The sequence below is a fragment of the Ranitomeya imitator genome, chromosome 5 (genome assembly GCF_032444005.1).
Source record: "Ranitomeya imitator isolate aRanImi1 chromosome 5, aRanImi1.pri, whole genome shotgun sequence".
NCBI lineage: Eukaryota > Metazoa > Chordata > Amphibia > Anura > Dendrobatidae > Ranitomeya > Ranitomeya imitator.
The window spans coordinates 139,127,665-139,153,099 of NC_091286.1; the positions used below are offsets into that span (position 1 = coordinate 139,127,665).

General features: G+C 43.2%; 1 protein-coding gene across 1 annotated transcript in view; it reads left to right on the top strand.

Annotated features, from left to right (window-relative positions):
- Positions 1–25,435, top strand: part of VTA1 (vesicle trafficking 1) — a 359,268-nt gene that overhangs the window by 184,700 nt on the left and 149,133 nt on the right. The window contains exons 3-4 of the mRNA XM_069769186.1: positions 290–417; positions 17,810–17,885. Of these exons, the coding sequence (XP_069625287.1) occupies positions 290–417; positions 17,810–17,885 (204 nt within the window). The remainder of the gene's footprint in view (positions 1–289; positions 418–17,809; positions 17,886–25,435) is intronic.

A 25,435-nucleotide genomic window follows, 5' to 3' on the forward strand; every position in this document is an offset into this window, starting at 1 on the left:
ATGTACAACAACAGTCTATGATTTTTTTTTTTTTTCAGTTGTAGAGGTTTGACTAAAGGGTCATCATAATTTTTCACCTATTTAATTTGGAGTGCTGCCATTTCTTTATTGGATAATCAATTTTGCTGTAGTTGTGAAACTGCAGCAATGTACTGATACAAATGTTAGATTTTTAGAGCTTTATCTTTAAATAATGTAATGTTAAATAGTAAAAGTTATTTTTCGCTCTTTTTTGCATAGAAGCTCTGAAATGCTACTATTAAAAGAATTTTTCCTTATCTTCCTTCAGCAAAAGAAGCAGCTTGGCGACTGTGATTCCATAACTCAGGAAATTGTTGGCAGTGCCCATGTGGAGAATTATGCCTTAAAAATGTTCCTGTATGCAGACAATGAGGATCGAGCTGGAAGATTTCACAAGTAAGTAACTGCATATACCGTAATTTATTCATTTTCTTAATTGCTCCAGAAAAAAAAAACGCACAGTATGGCAGTGATAAGATGAGATCCCCATAGACTTGAATGGCCAATTTCAATCTGGAAACACGGAACAAAATGGGAACGACTTTGAAGTTCTCACATATGAATCCTTGTTTCTCACTGGTTTGTGAATAGATCCATGAAACTTGACAAAAACGGACAGCAGACTATGTCACACAATCATGTGAATGTTACCTATTTGTGATATTCTCCCTACACATTAACCTTCTAAAGATCAGATGACAATATTTTGGGCCCTCATGACCAAGCAATTTTTTTTACCATCAGCCATATTCAAAAACTATAACTTTTTAATTTTCCCAGTAATATAGCTATTTAGAGGCTTGATTTTTGCAGGAAGATTTGTACTTTTTATAATTAGCATTTTGAGATATAATTAATTGAAAATCCTTGATTAACGTTTTGTGGAGTGAATGGAAAAAAAGTTTTTGTTTTTTTAAATACTCCATGTTTTGTAAATAAGATGTTAACTTGACTATAGAATTGTATACCACCCTTTTCAATCCAGCCTGCCCCCTGTCAAATATTTCAAACTGCAGCCTTTCCTACTCATGTTTCAGTATTGTTTGCAGTATGAAGAAACACAACTTGACACATGTCTCAACTGACAGAGGAGCAGTATTGTAAATACTTAAATACACATGCCTCATTCAGACATATGTGATTTTTCACATACTCAAATAATGATTTGAATTTTATCAGTATTCTTTATCCACTTTTCATCCATGTTTGATGGTTTCATTTGTGATTTTCACTGAGTTACCAAAATAAATTGTAAAGCTTCTCCTGTCTATTGCAATGCTGGAGGGGGTCTAAAAAAAATTGATTAAAATAACCCATCACATATTTCAAGCTGCAGCTCATCCTGTCGAGACAGGTTGCAGTCTGAAGAAACACAGCCCAAGACGGTGTGCACTGACATGAACATGCATACCTCATTCAGCCAAGGAGCAGGGCTGGGACAGGAAAATAAATACCGTAAATCTCCTTGCTGACAGAGCACAATAGGGATTTTATGTCCAGATTCGTACTTATCCATGCTTATTTGTACATCCACTCTGCTGCATCATAGCAACAAATTAATAGCCAGGCACGAGGGTAATGGTGCACAAAGGCCTTTTTTTCCCTTCACCCATGACAGCACACCTGAGAGAGGGATCTGCCCAGCCAGGACAGGAAACCTAATGAAAATAAAAGGGTGATGCTGAAAACGGCGATTAGAAGATTTCCTTTTTCCACTCACCCACGCCTGTCCCGGCGAAGAGCAGGCAGAGAGTGCCTGTATGCCGTCCTTTAGGTAGTGGAAATGCCGTTCGTGGTTCCTGTGGGCCTCGACTCGTGCGGGCGGGCATGGGGCACTGCAGTCAGGGGTCCAATGGCTCTTCTGCGGCTGTCGCACTGCTCTCACTCCACTGCCGGCTGTCTACTGCTCTATAGAGAGCCGGGCTTCCGGTGAGCGTGCTGCTAGCGTCGCGCGCGAGGCACCCAGGGAACAAGTGTGCCCGGGTGACGTCAGTGGCTGTGCGCTGGACCCAAGATGGCAGCGCCCAGGGCGAAAACCCTGGCCGGAGTGCGTTGAATCTGGACGTGTTCCGCCGGGGTGGCGGAAGGGGGGAGGGCATAAAATGGGCACCGGAGGAGGCGGAAAGCGCACTGGATCCCTCCTTATATGGATGGATGACCACGGAGGAAACGCTCGTGTCCGAAGCTCTCACTATGGAGGATCACACTGGACAATAGCAGCAGCAGCCCTTGCAGCAGGAGCTCTCACCAGGCTCTATGCCTGGTCATCAGGGCACTAAGAGGAGTGGTAGCTGTCCCGACCAGAGGTCGCATGACTCCTCAGTATCCAGGAGGGAAGTGGTTCGTACCCCTTATCAGCCTACATTTCTGGTACCTTTGATTGACCGCGGGTGTTGCGTGATCTCTAAGAATGTCACCTTTGTGGTGATGGGTTCCATTTTCTGCTTAATCACCAGGGACCAAGGAAGTGCCAAATCAAAGAATGTGCCCTTTGCAAAGTCCTGCTGGCAGTTCAGTGGCAGAAGAATCTCTGCGCTGACTGTATACAAAAGATTATTCAGGAAGAGACCCCTGACTTCGCCACAAGCCTTAGGGCCATAATCAGGGTGGAAGTAAAAGTTTCTATATAATCAGCCCCGTCTCCCTCCCCCCTCCCCCCCAATCCTCCGACAGTGATGTAGGTGGCCAACCGTGCTTCCCGGTCGAGGACACGGGTAGAGTGGTTAAGGCAGTCAGGTCTACAATGGGTGTAAAGGAGGAGAAGATGCCTAAATCCTTAGAGGATGTTATGTTCGGAAGGTCTGGAGGAAAAGAGGAAGCACACTTTCCCTGTTAATACTAGGATGAAAGCGCTCATAGAGAAGGAGTGGAATAAATCAGAGAAGTCCGGTAGCCTGCCCTCGTCTTCCAAAAGAAAATACCCCTTGGAGGAAAAGGACTGAGGGGTATGATAAAATCCCTACGATTGATGGGGCAGTGGTTAGGTCCTCTGAAAAAAATTGTCCCTGCCTTTAGAGGACTTGAGCATGCTTAGAGACCCATTAGACAAGAAAGCAGATGGGTTCCTGAGGCACACCTGGGAGGCAGCCGCAAGGGGTCTGAAACCAGAGAGTGCCGGGTCGTGTACTGCCCGCTCCCTTATTGTCTAGCTGCAACAGATAGAAGAACAGCTGAGGAGTAAGTTTCCAATGGACGAGATCCTGGTTAATATGACTCTGGTGCAAGGGGCAGGAGTCTTTCTAGCAGACTCCTCAGCAGATTCTGTGAGATTGGCAGCTAGGGTGGCAGGCATGTTTAATGCGGCTAGACGTGCCTCATCGCTAAAGGGATGTCCGGGTGACCTGCCTTCAAAAAATAGACTCTGTTCCATCCCATGTGACGGTCAATTTCTCTTTGGTCAGAAGTGGGAAGACATCTTCGAGAAGGCAGGGGATAAAAAGAAGGGGTTTCCTCGTTTTCCAGGGGAGACCAGGTAACCTTCTTTTCGGAGGAGGACTGGGACTTCAAAGACAGAAAGGGGTCTGGTTACATGTTTAGAGGTCCCGCTACATCATCAAAAAAGCCCTCCCAATGACATTAGGTCAGAGGTAGGGGGGAGGCTCTCTTTCTCCCTGCCTGGTGAACATCTCCCCCAGTCATTGGGTATTGAATTTCATCAGGGACGGCGCTCTCTCTCTTTCTCCCTGCCTGGGTGAATATCTCCCTCAGTCGTTGGGTATAGAATTTCATCAGGGACGGCCTAAGGATAGACTTCATCCGTCCACCCCAAAAGACTTTTGTATTAACACCCCGCAGGAAGTCTCCAGGAGAACAACTAGCCCTGGAGGTGGAGGTTTTGGGATTGGTGCAAAAGCAGGTTCGACGAGAAGTCGTGAGGTAAGAGGAAGGAAGGGGATTTTATTCCCACCTCTTTTTGATACAAAAGCTGGAAAGGTTCTCTGAGAACTATTGTCAACCTGAACAAGCTCAATCGGTGAGTCGTGAATTACTCCTTCAAGATAGTCTGTAAACACGGCTATAAAGATGTCATCCCAGGACGGCTTCATGGCAGTCATAGACTTGAAAGATGCCTATTACCACATCCCAATCCATTGGGATCATCAAAGTTCCTAAGATTAGCTCTGTAAGTCCAGGGACAGGTCAGGCACTACCAGTGCGCAGCCCTGCCATTCGGTCTGTCTATAGCTCCAAGGGTGTTTCCTAAGGTAATGTCGGAGGTGATGTCCTTCCTTTGTTCTCGGGATGTAGTTAGCCCATACCTGGATGACTTCCTTATAGTTGAGAGGTCGGAAGGTCATTGTGTAAATCGTGAAATAAGTGATTGTGACCTTAAGGGAACTAGGCTGGGTGGTAAATACCCTCAAGTCAAGGCTAGCACGGGAGAAAGTACAGTCATTCCTCGGATTGGATCTGGACTCCAAGTGCCAGCTCTTTCTCCTACCAGAGAACAAAATAGTCAAAATAATGGGTTTGGTACTGGCAGCAATACAGCAGCCCATAATGGCACTGAGGAAGACTATGTCCCTGCTAGGATCTCTAACATCCTTTATATCGGCTGTAGGTTGGGCACAATTTCACCTAAGGCAACCACAGTGGGAGCTTCTGTTGGCTTAAAAAATCATTGAAACGACATTTAGAAAGAAAAATACACCTTTTCTTATGCGTAATCTGGTGTACTGTAAGGGAGTATTTGGCATCAGGGGTCCAATGGTTGAGGCCGGTGGAGGATGTGATCACTACAGACGCAAGTCGTATGGGATGGGGAGCACATCTATGGGCCCTCTCGGTGCAGGGAACCCGGTCTTCTCTAGAAAGAGATCAGGTTTTGAATGTAAAGGAGCAGTGGGCCATGGAAAAGGCCTTAAGACATTTTCTCCCTTTCCTTCGGGGTCGCCATACCAAGATCATGTCGGACAATCGTGCAGTGGTAGCGTATATCAACCACCAAGGGGAACTTGGTCCCATTCCCTAAATGGGGGCTGCCACCATCCTGTTTCAGCTAGCAGAGCAACACCTGCTATCTCTCATGGCACTGCACATAAGGGGTATAGAAAACATGAAAGCTGACTACCTGAGTCGCAAGAAACTGAGGCAGGGAGAATGGACTCTAAACCCTCGAGTACTCCAACAAATAGTGCAGGCTTGGGGCAGGCCATAGATAACTTGCTTTCCACTCTCCACAACAGGAGTGAAGAATGTCTGCTTGTTAGATCCAAGGGAAAAATCGTTTGCGGTAGATGCCCTTCAGATACCTTGGAAGTTCAGCCTGGCCTGCTGTTTTTCCCCGATAGCAATGAATCCAGCAGTAGTGAGAAAGATCAGAGAGGATCAGGGAAGAGTAATTCTCATTGCTCCATTTTGGCCGAAGAGACCATGGTTCTCCCTTCTAATGTGGATGTCCGTTACCGATCCATGGATTCTACCAGAGATTCCGGACCTGCTTACCCAAAGACAAGTATGCTACTTTCAAGTGAAGGGCTTCCATCTGGCAGCATAGCATTTGAGAGGGCGTTACTGAGTTGTCAGGGATTTTCACCAGGGCTGGTCTCCACCCTGTTGGAGTAGAAAACCGATTATATAAAAAATTTATGGTAGATCATGGAAGAAATTCCTGGAATTTCTAGGGCAACCTTTGGCGGATGATGCGCCAGTAGAAGCTATTCTAGAATTTCTGCAGGCGGGATTGCAAATAGGGTTAACCACCAATACTATCAAGGTAGAGATGTTGGCCTTGGGTGCCTTGTATAATTGCAACCTAGCATCAAATAGGTGGGTGTCCTGTTTTATTAAATCCTTTAGTAGATCTAGACTAGTGATAATTCCGAAAAAACATGAACTTGGAATCCATTCGAGCCTTTACAGGAGTTGTCAGCAAAATTTCTCACGCTTAAAATGGTGTTACCAGTGGCATTAACATCAGCCCGTAGGGTGAGTGACATACACGCTTTGTCTAAATGCCCCCCATACACACAGGTGTTTGAGGACAGGGTTTCTCTAAGACCAGATCCAGCCTATCTCCTCAAGGTTGTTCTTAAGTTCCACAGGAGCCAGGAGATCACATTGCCCTCATTCTGTGATAACCCTAGAAATCCAGGGGAGGGAAAAATTCCATACTTTAGATGTGAGGAGTTCCATGTTACAATACATGTCCATGACTAGTCAGTGGAGGAAACATCAGTCCCTATTTGTAGCCTTCTAGGGTAGCAGAAAGGGGTACACGGTATCTAAAAGTACTATTGCCAGATGGATCAGGGAGGCCATTAGCTTGTCCTATACTGCGTGCGGCGCTCCGGTTCCTGAAGGCATCAAGGCTCACTCCACCAGAGCCGTGGCTACTTCATGGGCAGAAAAGGCAAAGGTATCGATTGATCAGATATGTAAGACCGCTACCTGGTCCTCACCATCTACCTTCTTTAACCCCTTTACCCCCAAGGGTGGTTTGCACGTTAATGACCGGGCCAATTTTTACAATTCTGACCACTGTCCCTTTATGAGGTTATAACTCTGGAACGCTTCAATGGATCCTGGTGATTCTGACATTGTTTTATCGTGACATATTGTACTTCATGACAATGGTAAAAATTATTTGATAGTACCTGCGTTTATTTGTGAAAAAAACGGAAATTTGGCGAAAATTATGAAAATTTCTCAATTTTCCAACTTTGAATTTTTATGCAATTAAATCACAGAGATATGTCACACAAAATACTTAATAAGTAACATTTCCCACATGTCTACTTTACATCAGCACAATTTTGGAACCAAAATTTTTTTTTGTTAGGGAGTTATTAGGGTTAAAAGTTGACCAGCAATTTCTCATTTCTACAACACCATTTTATTTTAGGGACCACATCTCATTTGAAGTCATTTTGAGGGGTCTATATGATAGAAAATACCCAAGTGTGACACCATTCTAAAAACTACACCCCTCAAGGTGCTCAAAACCATATTCAAGAAGTTTATTAACCCTTCTGGTGCTTCACAGGAATTTTTTGAATGTTTAAATAAAAATGAACATTTAACTTTTTTTCACAAAAAATTTAATTCAGCTCCAATTTGTTTTATTTTACCAAGGGTAACAGGAGAAAATGGACCCCAAACATTGTTGTACAATTTGTCCTGAGTATGCCAATACCCCACATGTGGGGGTGAACCACTGTTTGGGCGCATGGCAGAGCTCGGAAGCGAAGGAGTGCCATTTGACTTTTCAATGCAAAATTGACTGGAATTGAGATGGGACGCCATGTTTCGTTTGGAGAGCCCCTGATGTGGCTAAACATTGAAACCCCCCACAAGTGACACCATTTTGGAAAGTAGACCCCCTAAGGAACTTATCTAGAGGTGTGGTGAGCACTTTGACCCAACAAGTGCTTCACAGAAGTTTATAATGTAGAACCGTAAAAATAAAAAATCATATTTTTTCACAAAAATTATCTTTTCGCCCCCAATTTTTTATTTTCCCAAGGGTAAGAGAAGAAATTGGACCCCAAAAGTTGTTGTACAATTTGTCCTGAGTACGCTGATAGCCCATATGTGGGGGTAAACCACTGTTTGGGCGGATGGGAGAGCTCGGAAGGGAAGGAGCGCCGTTTGACTTTTCAAAGCAAAATTGACAGGAATTGAGATGGGACGCCATGTTGCGTTTGAAGAGCCACTGATGTGCCTAAACATTGAAACCCCCCACAAATGACACCATTTTGGAAAGTAGACCCCCTAAGGAACTTATCTAGAGGTGTGGTGAGCACTTTGACCCACCAAGTGCTTCACAGAAGTTTATAATGCAGAGCCGTAAAAATAAAACAAAATTTTTTTCCCACAAAAATTATTTTTTTAGCCCCCAGTTTTGTATTTTCCCGAGGGTAAGAGGAGAAATTCGACCCCAAAAGTTGTTGTCCAATTTGTCCTGAGTACGCTGATACCCCGTATGTTGGGGGAAACCAACGTTTGAGCGCATGGCAGAGCTCGGAAGGGAAGGAGCGCCATTTGGAATGCAGACTTAGATGGAATGGTCTGCAGACGTCACATTGCGTTTGCAGAACCCCTAATGTACCTAAACAGTAGAAACCCCCCACAAGTGACCCCATATTGGAAACTAGACCCCCCAGGGAACTAATCTAGATGTGTTGTGAGAACTTTGAACCCCCAAGTGTTTCACTACAGTTTATAACGCAGAGCCGTGAAAATAAATAATCTTTTTTTTCCCACAAAAAATATGTTTTAGCCCCGAGTTTTGTATTTTCCCAAGGGTAGCAGGAGAAATTGGACCCCAAAAGTTGTTGTCCTATTTGTCCTGAGTACGCTGACACCCCATATGTTGGGGTAAACCCCTGTTTGGGCACACGGGAGAGCTCGGAAGGGAAGAAGCACGGTTTTACTTTTTCAACGCAGAATTGGCTGGAATTGAGATCGGACGCCATGTCGCGTTTGGAGAGCCCCTGATGTGCCTAAACAGTGGAAACCCCCCAATTATAACTGAAACCCTAATCCAAACACATCCCTAACCCTAATCCCAACAGTAACCCTAACCACACCTCTAACCCTGACACACCCCTAACCCTAATCCCAACCCTATTCCCAACCATAAATGTAATCTAAACCCTAATTGTAACTTTAGCCCCAACCCAAACTGTAGCCCTAGCCCTAACCCTAGCCCTAATCCTAACCCTAGCCCTAACCCTAGCCCTAACCCTAGCCCTAACCCTAGCCCTAACCCTAGCCCTAGCCCTAACTCTAACCCTAGCCCTAATGGGAAAATGGAAATAAATACATTTTTTTAATTTTTCCCTAACTAAGGGGGTGATGAAGGGGGGTTTGATTTACTTTTATAGCGGGTTTTTTAGCGGATTTTTATGATTGGCAGCCGTCACACACTGAAAGACGCTTTTTATTGCAAAAAATATTTTTTGCGTTACCACATTTTGAGAGCTATAATTTTTCTATATTCTGGTCCACAGAGTCATGTGAGGTCTTGTTTTTTGCGGGACGAGTTGATGTTTTTATTGGTAACATTTTCGGGCACGTGACATTTTTTGATCGCTTTTTATTCCGATTTTTGTGAGGCAGAATGACCAAAAACCAGCTATTCATGAATTTCTATTGGGGGAGGCGTTTATACCGTTCCGCGTTTGGTAAAATTGATGAAGCAGTTTTATTCTTCGGGTCAGTACGATTACAGCGACACCTCATTTATATCATTTTTTTATGTTTTGGCGCTTTTATACGATAAAAACTATTTTATAGAAAAAATAATTATTTTTGCATCGCTTTATTCTCAGGTACTATAACTTTTTTATTTTTTTGCTGATGATGCTGTATGGCGGCTCGTTTTTTGCAGGACAAGATGACGTTTTCAGTGGTACCATGGTTAGTTATATCTGTCTTTTTGATCGCGTGTTATTCCACTTTTTGTTCGGCGGTATGATAATAAAGCGTTGTTTTTTGCCTCGTTTTTTTTTTTTTTTTCTTACGGTGTTTACTGAAGGGGTTAACTAGTGGGCCAGTTTTATAGGTCGGGCCGTTACGGACGCGGCGATACTAAATATGTGTACTTTTATTGTTTTGTTTTTTTTATTTAGATAAAGAAATTTATGGGAATAATATTTTTATTTTTTTTTCATTATTTTGGAATATTTTTTTTTATTTTTTTTTACACATTTGAAATTTTTTTTTTTTACTTTTTTACTTTGTCCCAGGGGGGGACATCACAGATCAGTGATCTGACAGTTTGCACAGCACTCTGTCAGATCACTGATCTGATAGGAGTGCAGGCTGCTTCACAGTGCCTGCTCTGAGCAGGCTCTGTGAAGCCACCTCCCTCCCTGCAGGACCCGGATCCGCGGCCATCTTGGATCCGGGGCTGGAGGGAGCAGGGAGGGAGGTGAGACCCTCGCAGCAACGCGATCACATCGCGTTGCTGCGGGGGGCTCAGGGAAGCCCGCAGGGAGCCCCCTCCCTGCGCGGTGCTTCCCTGTACCGCCGGCACATCGTGATCATCTTTGATCGCGGTGTGCCGGGGGTTAATGTGCCGGGGGCGGTCCGTGACCGCTCCTGGCACATAGTGCCGGATGTCAGCTGCGATAAACAGCTGACACCCGGCCGCGATCGGCGGCGCTCCCCCCGTGAGCGCTGCCGATCGCATATGACGTACTATTGCGTCCTTGGGAAGTAAAGCCCACCCCACATGGACGCAATAGTACGTCTAATGGCAGAAAGGGGTTAAACACTACTGACTGAATTTGTCGTCCTTGACTGATCTAACCTTTGCTAGAAGGGTGCTGCAAGCGGTGATCCCTCCCTAAGGTGTTTTCATTTTTCCAAATCGGGTGTGCTGTCATGAGTGAAGGGAAAACACCAAGGTTACTTACCTGTAGCAGTTTTTCCGGAACCCATGACAGCACCCGTATATTCTTTCCCCCTTCTCACTCCTTTGGTGTGCACTATAGTTGGGTGTGTGAACTAACCGGGGGGAACTCTCATGCTCTGTAAACCAACTGAAGCGAGGGAGAGGTACAGCACTTTTTTTTCAGTAGGTTTCCTGTCCTGGCTGGGCGAATCCCTCTCTCGGGTGTGCTGTCATGGGTTCTGGAAAAAACAGCTACTGGTAAGTAGCCTTGGTGTTTTTCAAGCCTCCGTCTTCTGTGTACAGTCTTTGAAGAGAAGATTAATTTCTACTCAAGTTACAACCTGAGAATTGTCTAGCAGTAGCTTACTTCTCTCTCAATTCAGAACTCATGCTTGGCCAAGGTCAATATGCAGGTGGACATGGGGGAATAGCTAATCTGACAAAAGCTGCATAAACCACATAGCCTGCAGTGCTTTTATTGGTATAGTTGCTTTCTGGTTTGTCACATTTGTTTACATGTGCTGCATATTTTTATATACGTGTATTAAAAATGTATTGAATTTGGTTACCTTCATACCTCATCACTTGACATAACATAAGTGTTATGTGGCATTTGATCATGATGCTAGTTACACTTTAAAAAGGTATTTCGAAATTCTGCATTGTGCCTTCAATGACTAAGAGTGGAGTTGATGCAAATCAATTTGCATGTCCCTCTGTGACCACTGCACGGAAAGCGAGAATACCGCCTCATACTTGCCTATGTCATCTTCTGATTAGTCTGCCTGGCATGACGCCAATGTTGACATGTGGCATTGAGCCGGGGTGACCAATTCAAAGAAGAGCAGCAGCCGATGGCAGGAAAGAGTTGGTACTCCCACTCCCATTCCACGGTAACAGACCATTATGGCTGATGGAATGAGATGTGCAAATACATTTGTCCTCCCATTTAGGAGTCTCCAAACTCTATTTCAAAAGTGTAGTGCAGCATGCTCTTTCAGCCCCTGATGGCTTTGATCTCAAAAGGCATCCTATGCACACCAAGACATATGGCCACGCTGATTTTTAGAAATAACAAGAGATGTGGTTGGAATTTCTGCAGCGCCACACTAATTGTATTTTCTAATAACAAGGATAGACTGCTATGTGGCTATGTGTTCAAGTGCCAAAAATTGTCACATACACACTGCTATGAAACCAAATTACAGTGAAGAATATTACTGGAAAAAGCCAGTACTGAAGGTTATCAGCAGAATAAAGTCAAAGAAAATATCTATAAATAGAGGGGAAGAACATTTCTTTCAATCCCTATGTCTCATCCAATTTTATACCACATATAAAGATTTGTTGGATTAATAAAAATAAATCTTGGGATTTTTTATTGGATTGATTTACTAATAGCTGATTCTTAAACATTTTTAGCTTGAAGGCTTTTTCATAGCTCAGGATAATTTTCTGTGTATTCTGGCCAATAAACTGTGCCAGTTGTTTTTTCCCCTGACAATGTATATGTTGCATATTTGGAGATCTATTCCCACAAATAGCAGTCATACCTGCCCTCCTGTGCACGTGCATGCTCGCTTTTCCTTGTATGCTATTGGGGATGGCTAGCCCAACCCGCACACACATTCTATAATATGCCTGCCCTGCTGAAACTGGTGTTCCCGAACGATCTGCATCAGATGTTTAAGCACCCTTAGACCATGTTCATACAGTGCATTTTTTATGCCTTTTTTTCCACATGGAAATGGGTCAAAAATGCGATGGAATCTTTATGCAAGCTTAGTGACAATCCTGAAGTGTTGTGCACCTGCTTAGAAAATTTCTGTATGTAGTTGCACTGCGTTTTTTTTTTCCGTGGCATGTCCATTCTTTTTGCGTTTCTGCAGAGTTTCTACACCCTTTGACTTGAATTGAGTCAGTCAAATCCGCAGCAAAAATGCAGCTATAAAAATGTTTGTGGATTTGCTGAGTTTTTGTTTTGCGTTTTACCGTCTTCCTATGGTATTTCCCATGCTGTCATCTGTGTGACAGCGTGGGAAACACCGATGCGGTGGTCAGAGCGCTGTGGGATCATGCTAGCAGATGTCAGTGCAGCTATGACTGTGACCCGCAGGGGGCTACATCTGCTGTCACTGGTAAGTGACAACAGGTGCCGCCGATGGGAGACATAGTCTCATCTGCCGGCGCCTGCGCTCACAGTTTAAAAAAAAAAACATGTTCAAATAAAAATAATTAAAAAATTACTCGCCCAATCCCTAATGCCCTCATCTCTTAGAAATAATAAACCAACATATACCCACTGTCCGCCGTAGTGCATGTAATCCCGGTTGTCCCACAGCGATCGGGAGATGTGACCACTCTACCTGGCTGCCGGTGATTCACTGACAGGAGGTGATTGTTCGCTCAGTGTATCACTGAGCTGCCATGAAAGTTCATAGGAGTTCATCGGCTCCGATGCTCTCACTTGCGGCACTGCAACTTTCCCACGCAGCAGTGGTGCCGTAAGGGAGATCACCGGAGCTGATAAGCTGATGAACTCCGGTGACCTCTCATGGTAATTCAGTGCTATACACTGCAGGAGCAATTATCTCCTGTCAGTCTATTGCCGGCTATCTTTGAGAGCAGTCACATCACTGACGTGACTGCGCTCAAAGTAATTAGGATCCTCATTGGACATTATGGATTATCTTCTTGGCGGACAGGTGAGGAATATTGTGGTGGTTTATTTTATTTTTGTTGCAAGAGATGGCGTCGGTGGATTATTAAGATATTTTAAGGAGTCTTTGTCATTATTTCAATTAAAGGACTTTATTCTGGGTGTCTGTGTTTTCATACAATATCATTATGGGGTCACTAATGGAGAGGTGTCTTACAGACACCTCTCCATTGCTAACCTGTGGGCTTGATGTCACCTAACAATACAAAGGTGACATCAACCCCACAAATATGAACTCCAGTTGCCACCACTACAGGACAAGTAGGAAGAGCGTGACTAAGTGCCAGATTTGGCGCAACTTATAGATGTGCCTTTTCTGGGTGACTGAGAGCTGATGTTTTTAGTCTGGGAGAGGCCAATATTCATGGCCCCTTCCTAGGCTATTATCTGCCCACAGCTGTCTGCCTAGTCTTTGCTGGTTAGATTTTGTAGGGGGAACCTATGTCAATTGTTTCTAGGGTCCCCCTGTAAATTAGCCAATAAAGTCTAATTGAACAGCTGTGAGCTGATATTAATTGCATGGGAACCTATATTGCTATTAGCTCCTTCCCCGAATATTAACATCAGCCGTCGGCTTTCTCTCTGCTGGTTATTAAATTACGGGGGAGCCCCCCAATTTTTTTTTCTTTAAAATTAACAGGTGCTGTCAGCCTATGTACGTTCATTCTTTAGCACTCCTAAATAGGCTGGTGACTGTGTGTGTTATCGGCTTAGTAATGAGGGTGTCAGGCTGACATCTTTTCATTACAAAGCCTAGAGCTAGGTGTCAATGATAGCTGCTGACATAAAGCCCTACTATTGCATCAGCATGAAAAAGGTGGTGTTGAACCAAGAAATGACATCACAAAACTTTTTTTTAAATATCTTTATTTAGCTCAAAAAAGCATTAATTTCTGTACAAAAACATGGTGAAAACCAAACACACCAAAAACGTGCTTTTTTTCTGCAGCGTTTTTCCTGCCAAGAGATGCAGAAACCTTGCAGAAATTTCTGCAAGCAAATACCCCAAGGCTATGTGCGCATGTTGAGTATGTTCCCACAGTCAGTAAATGCTGCGGATTGGACGCTGCGTAAATCCGCAGTATCCAACCCGCAGCGGCCAGATGTTACAGCATATTAGATAGGATGTCAAGAAATCCCATGTCCACTATGCTTGCGTGGACGCCTCCAGCTTCCCTGCGGAGACGGATATGCGGTGCGTCTTTCCAGACGATCAGTGTCCACAAGATAAATATCACCAGTGCAATGTATTGGGCGCGGTGATTCCGCACAGTTCAACGGACACATGCGGAATCACCTGCGGTCAAAAGCCGTCAGCTCTTTGGATAGAACGGACATGTGCTGCGTCCAAAGCGCTGCCGGTTACTGACTGTGGGGACGTAGCCTTAGATTGCAGTCATGGAAGCCATATTAGTAATGATGATGAATTGCTGTAGTGCAGAAAATGTTTGCTTTCTACAGTATTACAATGCTGCACGTTATATCTTTCTACAAATCTAACCTAGGATGAACACCATGCAGTAAGTAGAAAAAAAAGTCTAAAACATGGTATTTAGTTGTTTTTAAGCAAAGTGTGAAAGTCATCTTACCGCAAAAATTTATGCCCAATCAGGAGGGTCCCCATATCGGATATCTTACCTTTCCATGTGCCAGCAGGCCTCAAAATAGATGGGGGAAGAGCTTGACCTGTGCCTGACTGTAACCCCTGCATGTGGAAAGCTAAATGTATAAAAGGTGTACAGCCCAAAGAGGGGACTACCCCCCAAATGTATGGAGTACAAGAAACTGAAGCAAAACCAAAAACATGGGCCAGCATACCTGGTAGCGTACGTGTAATGTGTAGGTGCAGATACACACTTGGTCTTTGTTTTTGTTACTGTATTTTTTTGGGTAGAACCTGTATCACTATTCATTCTGATATTCATGGATATAATGACAGACACGGACAACTGCCTGAGTGCCGTGTATATAGCCAGACCAATGTAATTGGTGTGTACAGTAGTGTCTTTGCATAGTTCAAAAGCAGTTTTTCTCTCTAGAGTACCGTAGCGTTTGTCCTCTTTGGAGATGTATTACGCCAGTGGTTCCAAAACTGGTAAGGCTGGCCTCACTGGTGAAGTGCCAGGTAGTTGTTGGGGAGGCAGTTTTCATAGAAGGGATCATATTCTGCACAGGCCTTTCCATGGCTGCAGCAACATTTAGTTAAGCAACTTAAGTGACTCATTTTGTACCTATTGTAATGTTATGCAGCTTTCTTGAGTCATAATATTAAAAATTGAGAACCTTTCTAGTTTTAGTATGGACCTCCCCTACAGATGGTGCTCTGTCTGGTGAGGCTTGGTTATTATCTAGTTTTGTCTGATGAGGCCTCAGTAGAAAAGTTTGAGAAGCCCTGTTATAGACCAAATAATTCAGAAATGCCTAAAATTGCATTGATATGTGGACCTGCAGATATTTGCATTGATATGTTGGTCCCCTCAAAGAGGTGCTTGTTTTAAGAGATTTCATTGGATTGCTATATTTCAAGCTGAAATTTATTAAACATCTTTTCTTTGAGAAGAAATATATTCATCTGTTAGACTTCTTTGTGAAAGTCTGCTTTTTAATATACGTGTCTGGTAACACGGCTGTAGAACATGGCCTCCTCACAGAGCTTCTGTCTGTTACTCTTTATTACTCCCCAGAGGGTTGGCTATTTTGTGTCATGGTTTGTGGTCTTGCCTGGCATTATAATGTCTCCGCTTGTAAGCGCCGCTCTTTCATGAGATCATGTTTACAGGTCACACATCTGGAACTGCTGATTGAAGCAGGGAAGGAAATGGTGGATAAAGCCAATTCTGTATAAATAGCCACCTATTAACACCAATGTGGTCTCTAGGCAGATAACACTGAAATTTGCAGTGACCTTCAAAAAATGTAACTTTCTGAGGCCTTGAGTTCCTTGTCCATCCAGCCAATTTTCCTACCTGGTTTTTAACATATGTAGAATAACTAATAGGTGGTTATTTAACTTAGTTGAAAGTCTGCACTGATTAGTTTTTTTGTTTATTTTTTACCTTTAATTGTAGAGCATTTATAGCTGCTGAGTTTGCCTTGTCTCTGCCTCTTGCCTTGTCTCTGCTGTTTGCTTTTTCAAAGTCTCCTAAATCTTTGCAGCATAATTAAAGGTTTTCGTGTAACAGGGCATGGAAAGTTGCCCATGCCAGTACTTCATATAATAGTTTTGACTTATTTTTGTGCCTTATTTTTAGATTTATTTTTTTCTACATTTGCCTGTTTTTCAAGGCAGAATATCTTAGTGTGGCCAAAGTCACAATATGTATATTGTTCAATACAAAGAAATGGTTCAACCAATCGTTTGTCAAGTTGTTATCCCATCCGACTCTCCCGGGAACAGGAGAATTTATTTTGCTGAGCACTCCTATTATCTTTGAGAGAGCTGCTGATAAACGTCTATGGCAGAGGTTTATCTCCTACAGAACAAAAGGATCAGCTGTTGAAATCGGACATGATGGATTCTTATCTCCCCTGACATCTGTACACGTTGACTGCTGGCTGAACTTGTCAGTGTGGATGGGTTTAGCAGTCATTAGTCTGTGTGTGTGTGGGGGGGCTTATTAGTATTACCTGGAGTGCTCATTGACCCTCACACAAAAGTGGTTTAAGTCTTTCGCACATTCCCAGTTTGGAATCTTGTCCCTCCTACTCAGAAGTTTAGCAGTGTCGGCAAGTTCTCCGTCTGTGGATAGCGCCTGCAGCACATGGATGGCTGAGATGGTACTATTCATTCTCCTTTGTCAGGTGCCATTGCTTAACCCCTTTTAATGAAAACAGCTTTAAAAATCTGAGCACCATTTTAAGCGCTGGACAATTGGATCATCTGTATTTGCAGCTTAATTCCAAGACGTCCTCTTCTGATCTTCAGCTCCGGCGCAGGCGTACTTTGTCTGCCCTGTTGAGGGCAGAACAAAGTACTGCAGTGCGCAGGCGCCGGAAAGGTCAGAGAGGCCCGGCGCCTGTGCACTGCAGTACTTTGCTCTGCCCTCAACAGGGCAGACAAAGTACGCCTGCGCCGGAGCCGTGGCTGAAGATCAGAAGAGGACGTCTTGGAATGAAGATGGGAGGTGCTGCAGCGGAACAGAGACACCCATCCGACCGGACCAGCAGCAGGACCGCTCCTGGGTGAGTATAATCTAACGTCTTTTTCTCCTCTTTCAGGTAACATCGGGGGCTTATCTACAGCATTACAGAATGCTGTAGATAAGCCCCTGATGCCGGTGGGCTTACCTCACCCGCGATTTTCGGGGTGACAGGTTCCCTTTAAGCAGGTGGCACAAGTACAGATTTACTACAAGCAGCGCATGCTTTTGTTTGCTTAGGAGATGCAGTGTATAACAGGGAAAATAATGACTATTTTATTTACATTGACTTGTATTATTGGTACTTGGCAGCACACAGTTTGTGGCCAGGGATGGGATGGGATGCTACACCATCACTGCCTCCCCGCTACACCATCACTGCTGCCCCTTTATTCCCTTGGAACCCCAGAGGTTCGATCCCCATAAGTGTGAAAGTGACGCTAAATGCTAGCGCTGTGCTTTGTGAGATGCAATATTAGTTCATTATGTACTGATGATTTTTGTATGGAGATTTAAACCTTGCTGTTTTTGTTCCAGTATCAATTTCTAGCACCATGCTCATCTGTTCATTGCTTTCTCTTCTTTTAGGAACATGATAAAGTCTTTTTACACTTCCAGCCTTCTGCTTGATACATTAAGTGTATTTGGTGAACTCACTGAAGAGGTAAGCCAGAACTTCATGGTCTTTTTATGTTAATATTTTTTAACTTTCACTGTTTACAGGATGGAATGTTCTGAGATGCTGAAAACCAAAAGCCGCTTTCACAGCAAAGAGCTGTTGATACAATCAATATATGCCGATCTGGAACCCTCTTAAAGCTCTAATCTACTATTGCTAATAGCATCTATATAGTGAAATGTGACAATTTTTATTTCTGACAGGCGGCTGCTGTCCCAAAAACTATGCTGTGATTCATTTCTCATGCAAGTTGAGGGACAACTGAATGACATATAGTGGCAAAATACAGGAAACTTGGGCAAAGAAAAGCTATATTCCAAAAGCTTACAGGGGGTTTCTCAAAATCATAAATGGTTAAACTGGAACTTTCTTGTCAAAACAAGCCGCTTTGCAATTTATCTCTTATTAAAAATCCTCTATTCTCAAGAAAACAGGGCTTTTTTTTAATCTTAGTGTACAGCAATTTGCCTAGGTTACCAGCCTCCTCTGCAGTGTCTGAGTGCAGAAGTGTCACCTTGTCGCGGTTGATGGGCTCACATGAATTGGTCAAATATGTGCTAAGAAACTTCACTTTTGTAAGTAATTTTTTAAAAAAAATTGTTTGGACTTTTTATTACAGTTTACTCAGCAATTATGATAGGTTTTGTGTTTGCCTATATATTGGTTTCTACAAAGTGCTGCTGCATTCCTTCTTTTTGCAACTTATGTATTCATTGCAGTAGGCATCTGTTCTCATTTTATAGAGGTGCTGGTCAGGTTTTTTGTTCTTTGCAGTGTCGTAGCGGGAGCAGTTTTCATAGGCAAGGAGCAGGCACTCGCCAGTAGTGCTCTGGTGGTGGCAAAATCTGAGGATCCTGCCAGCTTCAATGTCCTTGCACTTGTCTGATGCTGCATATGTATAGCTGATGAGCAGCAGCACAGAGCATGTTTTTGATGGCTACACAGTCATCCTCAAACTATCAATCTTCAGGAGCGCATCACCCCATGCAGAAAGCTGTTGAGCGATGTGCTCCTAAGGAAGATGACAATAATCTATAAAGAACTTTAGTTCTGTGACAGTGGCAATAGAGCAGCCACTAGGAATTTTTCTGGAATAAATATATGCATAGTGGCATACAGGTCTTTGCCAAACCTCCGACTCCTCAATTTCCATGGCACCAACTCCACCAAAATGGGCTCCGATTCCGCAGCCCTGCCAGGCTGTGAACAAACCTCCAATTCCGGCTCCTCAATTTCTAGGACTCCGACTCCACGACTCCGACTTCACAGCCCTGGTGGCTTATTTATTTATTTTTTACCCTACTATCCGTAATCGAACTGTAGTCTGCCATTAACATTTTTTTATATTTTTAGTTATATCATATTAAACGTTTTTATATATTTTTTTAATATATTTTTTGATTAGACACTACATTTTAAGTACATGGACATCTTTATTATCTTGACTTATTTAAAAAGCTAAATCCAAATAATGTTACCAAGACCTTGGGATTTTAACATATTTCTGTTGCAAGCGAATGCAATGAAAGGTAAACACGAATGATGTTCTGTTTGAATTAGCAAATACGGCATGTCTGAAAACTGTGACCCCAGATGACTCCCTCCTTCCATATTACCTTATTATGAACCCTGGCCACAGTTTTAATGCTAGGTGATATTTGTGGCTTACACAATGTTATATTTTCGAGACGTAAACAGTGACCGCATAAATAAAACTTGAAGAAATGAAGAAAAAACTATTTTTGTGAAGGAAAAGTGTTCTAATACTGAAAGAAAATTTTATATTTAATTGGACTACTAAAATATTTAAGAAATAAATGAGTGGTCAGAAGTACTGTGGCTTGTAAAATTATTCCTCTCACCCTCCTTGCCTTTTTACCTATTTTGTTATATTACAACCTGTTTTTTAAATGATTTTGTAATCTGAGTTGTTTGATGCATCAGCATTAAATAGCCTAAGTTGATGAAGTGAGAAAAATATAGGTATAAATTAAATTTATTGGATCAAATAACTAAAAATTGGCATGTGCATATGTATTCACCCCTTTTTCAATGAAGCCCCTAAAAAAATTTGTTGTAAGCAAATACTTTCATAAGTCACATGCTTAGTGAAAGGAAGTCCACCTGTGCGCAATCTTAAGTGTCACATGTCTGTCAGTATATACACACCTTTTCTGAAAGGCCACAGAGGCGGCAACACCAATAAGCAAGAGGCACCACTAACCAAACACCACCATGAAGACCAAGGGGATCTCCAAACACGTCTTTTGAGAAGTACAAATCAGGGATGGGATATAAAAATGAACCAAAAAAATCCCAATCTTTGATGTTCCCCCGGAGTGCCATCAAATCCATTATCGTCAAATGGAAAGAGCATGATGCCACAACAAACGTGCCAAGACAGGGCAGCCCACCAAGACATTCAGCCCGGACACTGAGATAGCAGAGAGACCAATTTTATATTTTTTTTTTATTTAGTGTTTGTGACTCTGCTGATTTATTGCACCTCCGTATTTTCTCCTACTGGGCCCCCCTTTCGGACTGAAAATGACCCCGGACTTCATCTCATTACATGGGAAAATTACAGCCATCTCAGCAACTTTGGATGATTTCAACTTTTGTAATTTGTATACGCATTTTGTGATGTTATAGTTATATGCAGCTATGTTTTTTTTTTCTGTTACACAGTGTTTTTTTTGTCATCCAGTCAAGTGTCCTCATACATGCTCTCATGGCTGTGCACATTGCACTGCGACCTATTGTTTCCTGTCTGCGGGTGGGCGTCTTTACGGTGTGTGCACCGCTTGGTGGGCTCTCCCCTGGTGTGTGCACTTTCCGTTACACTCTATCTGCAGTTCAGGACCTGACGGCCGCAGTGCACATGTGCCGACTCTAGCCGTTCTGATTGGCCGTTTCAGGCCATGTGACTAATCTCATTGGGTTATTAGAAGGTCCTGCAGGGACCTGAGACACTCCCTTGAGAAAGCGGCCTCTAGCTGCCGCGAAACGTGCGTCGGGACCCACCATCCGCCCCCCTCTTTGTTTCCACTCATCTGTTGGTAAGCGCTGCATTTCTTGCTATGCACTATTGCACTTTAGATGATAGATAGATGGGTGTAACTTTATTCCCGATCATCTGGTTCATGCATGCTGCTTCCCTGACGTCCATGTTTGGACGCACTGTCTTTTCCCTGAGTTACGATCTTTGGACGTTTATTTATTTATTTATTTTTCCAGGGATTGAAGTGTATATGTGGGGTGGGGATAGGTGTGGGTGGGGTTCATAACCGTCTGCATTGTTTTTGGTGTTCTATATATTGTTGTGACATTTTACCTTTTCTATGATATAATAAAATGATATGATATCTTTTAGATATAATCAGTTTGCTCTTTTTGTCCTCCTGTTGTTATCTGATACTGTTTGGAGCTGATTTTTGATTTGGGTCTGCAGACAGATATTCTCTGCCACCCTGGTCTCGAAGTATGTACATGCGATTTTAGTTGCCATATAACAATCAGACTAACTATCATGACCTTTCCTAGAAGTCATTCCTTAACCCCTTTCTGACCTTAGACGTATCCATACGTCCAGGTCGCCTGGTACTTACCGACCTTGCTATACAAGCGATCAGCCTGCAAAAAATGAACAGTCGGACAAAGTAAAAAAAAATTGAAAAAAGATTGTAAAAAAATGCGGCATCTACCAAGGTGATGCACCATTGCTGTTCTTCATCCCCTCAGTCTGATAATTCGTCTGGCTATGGATACAAGTTCAAGAATAGAAGCAACATCGGCAACCTTCTCTACATGGATGACATCAAGCTGTATGCAAAGAAACGAACGAGACATCAATTCACTGATTCACCTGAGAAGGATCTGCAGCAAAGACATTGGGATGTCCTTCAGAATGGAGAAGTGCAACCAGTTGGTAATAAAAAGAGGCAAGGTAGTCAAGTCTGATGGAGTGAAATTACCAGCAGGGCACATAGCAGATGTACAGACATGCTACAAGTACCTCAGCATCCCACAGGGTTACGGTAACCATGATGAAGAGGCAAGGAAAGCAACAACATCCAAATACCATCAAAGAGTAAGACAGGTCCTGAAGAGCCATCTCAATGGGAAGAATAAAATCCGTGCCATCAATACATATGCCCTGCCAGTTATCGGATACCCTGCTGGCATAGTGTGCTGGCCAAAAGAAGAGATGGAAGCTGCAGATGTGAAGACACGAAAGCTCCTCACAATGCATGGAGGTCTCACCCTAAATCTAACACCCAAAGATTGTTTACCAACAGAAAGGAGGGTGGTCGAGTGTTGTGAATTCTGTTGTCAAGCTCCCTCCTGTGGTCATGAATGGTACTTCGGCTGGTTCTGTCCATGGGCTTCCTCTGGTGGTTGTGAGTGGGGCTGCAGCTTCTGAGTTTCCTTCCACAGGTGACGAGGTTAATTCGTTAGCTGGCTGCTCTATTTTACTCCACTTAGATCATTGCTCCATGCCACCTGTCAATGTTCCAGTATTGGTCTAGTTCGCTCCTGGATCGTTCTTGTGACCTGTCTTCCCAGCAGAAGCTAAGTTCCTGCTTGTTTTTCTCTTGTTTGCTATTTTTCTGTCCAGCTTGCTATTTTGATTTTTGTCTTGCTTGCTGGAAGCTCTGGGACGCAGAGGGAGCGCCTCCGCACCGTGAGTCGGTGCGGAGGGTCTTTTTGCGCCCTCTGCGTGGTCTTTTTGTAGTTTTTGTGCTGACCGCAAAGTTACCTTTCCGATCCTCTGTCTGTTCAGTAAGTCGGGCCTAACTTTGCTAAATCTATTTCATCTCTGTGTTTGTAATTTTCATCTTAACTCACAGTCATTATATGTGGGGGGCTGCCTTGTTTTTTGGGGAATTTCTCTGAGGCAAGGTAGGCTTTATTTTTCTATCTTTAGGGCTAGCTAGTTCCTTAGGCTTTGACAAGTTGCATAGAGAGCGTTAGGGGCAATCCACGGCTATTTCTAGTGTGTGTGATAGGATTAAGGATTGCGGTCAGCAGAGTTCCCACGTCTCAGAGCTTGTTCTGTATTATTAGTAACTATCAGGTCATTCCGTGTGCTCTTAGCCACCAGGTCCATTATTGTCCTAACCACCAGGTCATAACAGTCGAGGCTTGATAAGCATCCAAGCCGCCATCAAGGATGAAGCAATAAGTATCCTGGAATACATCAGAAAAATGGCACCAACAGATGAGATGCTGAGAGAAAGCCTAAGGCAGCAACAACAACAGAACTGGAAGGAAGAACAAGAACATGAAGCCATGGCAAGAGAAGCCACTGCATGCGATGTATCGTCGACTGAAAATGGAGGTGGCTGACGTGGAGAAATCCTACCAATGGCTGGAGAAAGCTGGACTCTGAGACAGCACAGAGGCACTAATCATAGCGGCACAGGAGCAAGCACTAAGTACAAGATCCATAGAAGCCGGAATCTACCACACAAGATAAAACCCAAGGGGGTTTTGGCACCTTCAGTCACAAAACATGAAAGTCTAGACAGGGCATCTGCGTTACTGTGCAGCTTCCCAGGCCTGTAATCCACATGAAAGTTGAAGTCTTATTGCCCTGAGTTTCAGCTCTTTGAACTCCATCCCTCCTTCAAGAGACCATGTGGCAATGAACGTCTTCGTATCCTTAAGAAGGTTGGTCAGGGGTGCGGCTATCATGGCGAAATTAGGGATAAACTGCCTATAGTGTCCCAACATTCCCATAAATGCCCAAACCTGTTTCTTGAGACTGGTGGTGGCCCATTTTGGATTGCCTCTCCCTTATTCACTTGCAGCTTTATTTTGACTATTCCAATGATATAGCACAAGTATTTTTCCTTCTTTCTACCCATGGCACCCTTCGTTGGGTTTATGGTATACCCCCCTCCTCAGCACATACAGCATGGCCTGGTCCTTCTGCTGATGACTTCCGCAATCCGGGCTGAATATCACAATATCGTTGAGGTAAGCTGTGGCATACTTTTTGTGAGGGGCTAAGATCTGCTCCATGGCCTTCCGGAAGGTAGCTAGGGCTCCTTGCAGCCCTATGGGACTTCTAGTGTACTGGAAGAAAGCATCAGTTTAGAAAAGTCTGTCTTCTTTTTAAGCACTTTGAGAGAAAAGTATTTGCCAGTAACTTTTTGTTAGGTCTAGACTGGTGATGTATCTGGCTGAACCAATTGGTTCACCAATATGTGGTAACACACGTGGTTCTGTCAGGACTTTATGTTCAACTACCTGCGTACGCCAAATCAATGCCAATTTTTGTACCATGAAAAATTATTAAAATATACTTTTTAATTCATGGATTAAAGAGCACTACGTACATAACACCATAATTAATACCAATGTAACAATTAGGACATACAACCAGAGGGGGACATAATCTATCCCTATTGCATTCCTTAGTCTCTCCCCTACCTTACAGCAGAGGTGGACACCGTAGACCTGCGCCAATGGCATCCCCACTCGTCGGTGTATGACCCAGTTGTATCAGCAAGATTTAAGGTGTAACTCCCTACAAATTCAAGAACAGAAAAGGAAGAGTTTAGCATCAAAGTATATCATATCAAAAATTAATCTATAAGGCGATGTTGCTCTCTTAGTGCTTAGTCAGCAAACATTACGAGTGTCATACCTAAGGAAAATCCCTTATAGTTAATTAAACACTGTTCAAATAAGGTGCAAATGATGTTTGATTATGCAGTGGGATTAGACAAAAGTAAAAAATATTTTTTAGGCATGAATATATACAACTATCCCTGTTTTCATTCATTAATCTTTCACCCACCTTACAGCGGAGGTTGGCACCCTAGACCTGTGCAAATGGTGCCCCCACTCGATAGCAGCTGACCCTTCTCACCCTGTTATTCCCTGTTGATGTAGGGAGAAACGTGTTATAAACTCCCACTAGCACAAGTGCATTATTATCAAAAAACAGAAAAGAGGAGAGGTTGGAATCGAAGTATATGATACCAAAAATTCATTTACCAGGTACTGTTGATACCCTTAAATACTACAGTCATGGACAAAAATTTTGAGAATGAGACAAATATTAATTTTTCCAAAGTCTACTGCTTAATTTTTTCTATTGGCAATTTGCATATTCTCCTGAATGTCAGAATGATCAGCTTAACAGCAATTACTGTACTTGCAAAGTCAATATTTGCCCAGAAAATTAACTTTAACCATCAAAACACATTTCAACATCATTGCAGTCCTGCCTTAAAAGGAGCAGCTAACATCGTTTAGTGATTGATCGCCAGCCCTGTCCTTATCAACACCCACACCTGTGTTAATGGATCAATCAGTCATGATTAAGTAAGAATGACATCACTGGACACTTTAAAAGGAAGCTGGTGCTTGGTATCATTGTTTCTCTTCAGTTAACCATGGTTAACTCTAAATAAACACGTGCAGCCATCAATGCACTGCACAAAAATGGCCTAACAGGGAAGAGTATCGCAGCTACAAAGATTGCACCTCAGTCAACAATCTATCGCATCATCAAGAACTTC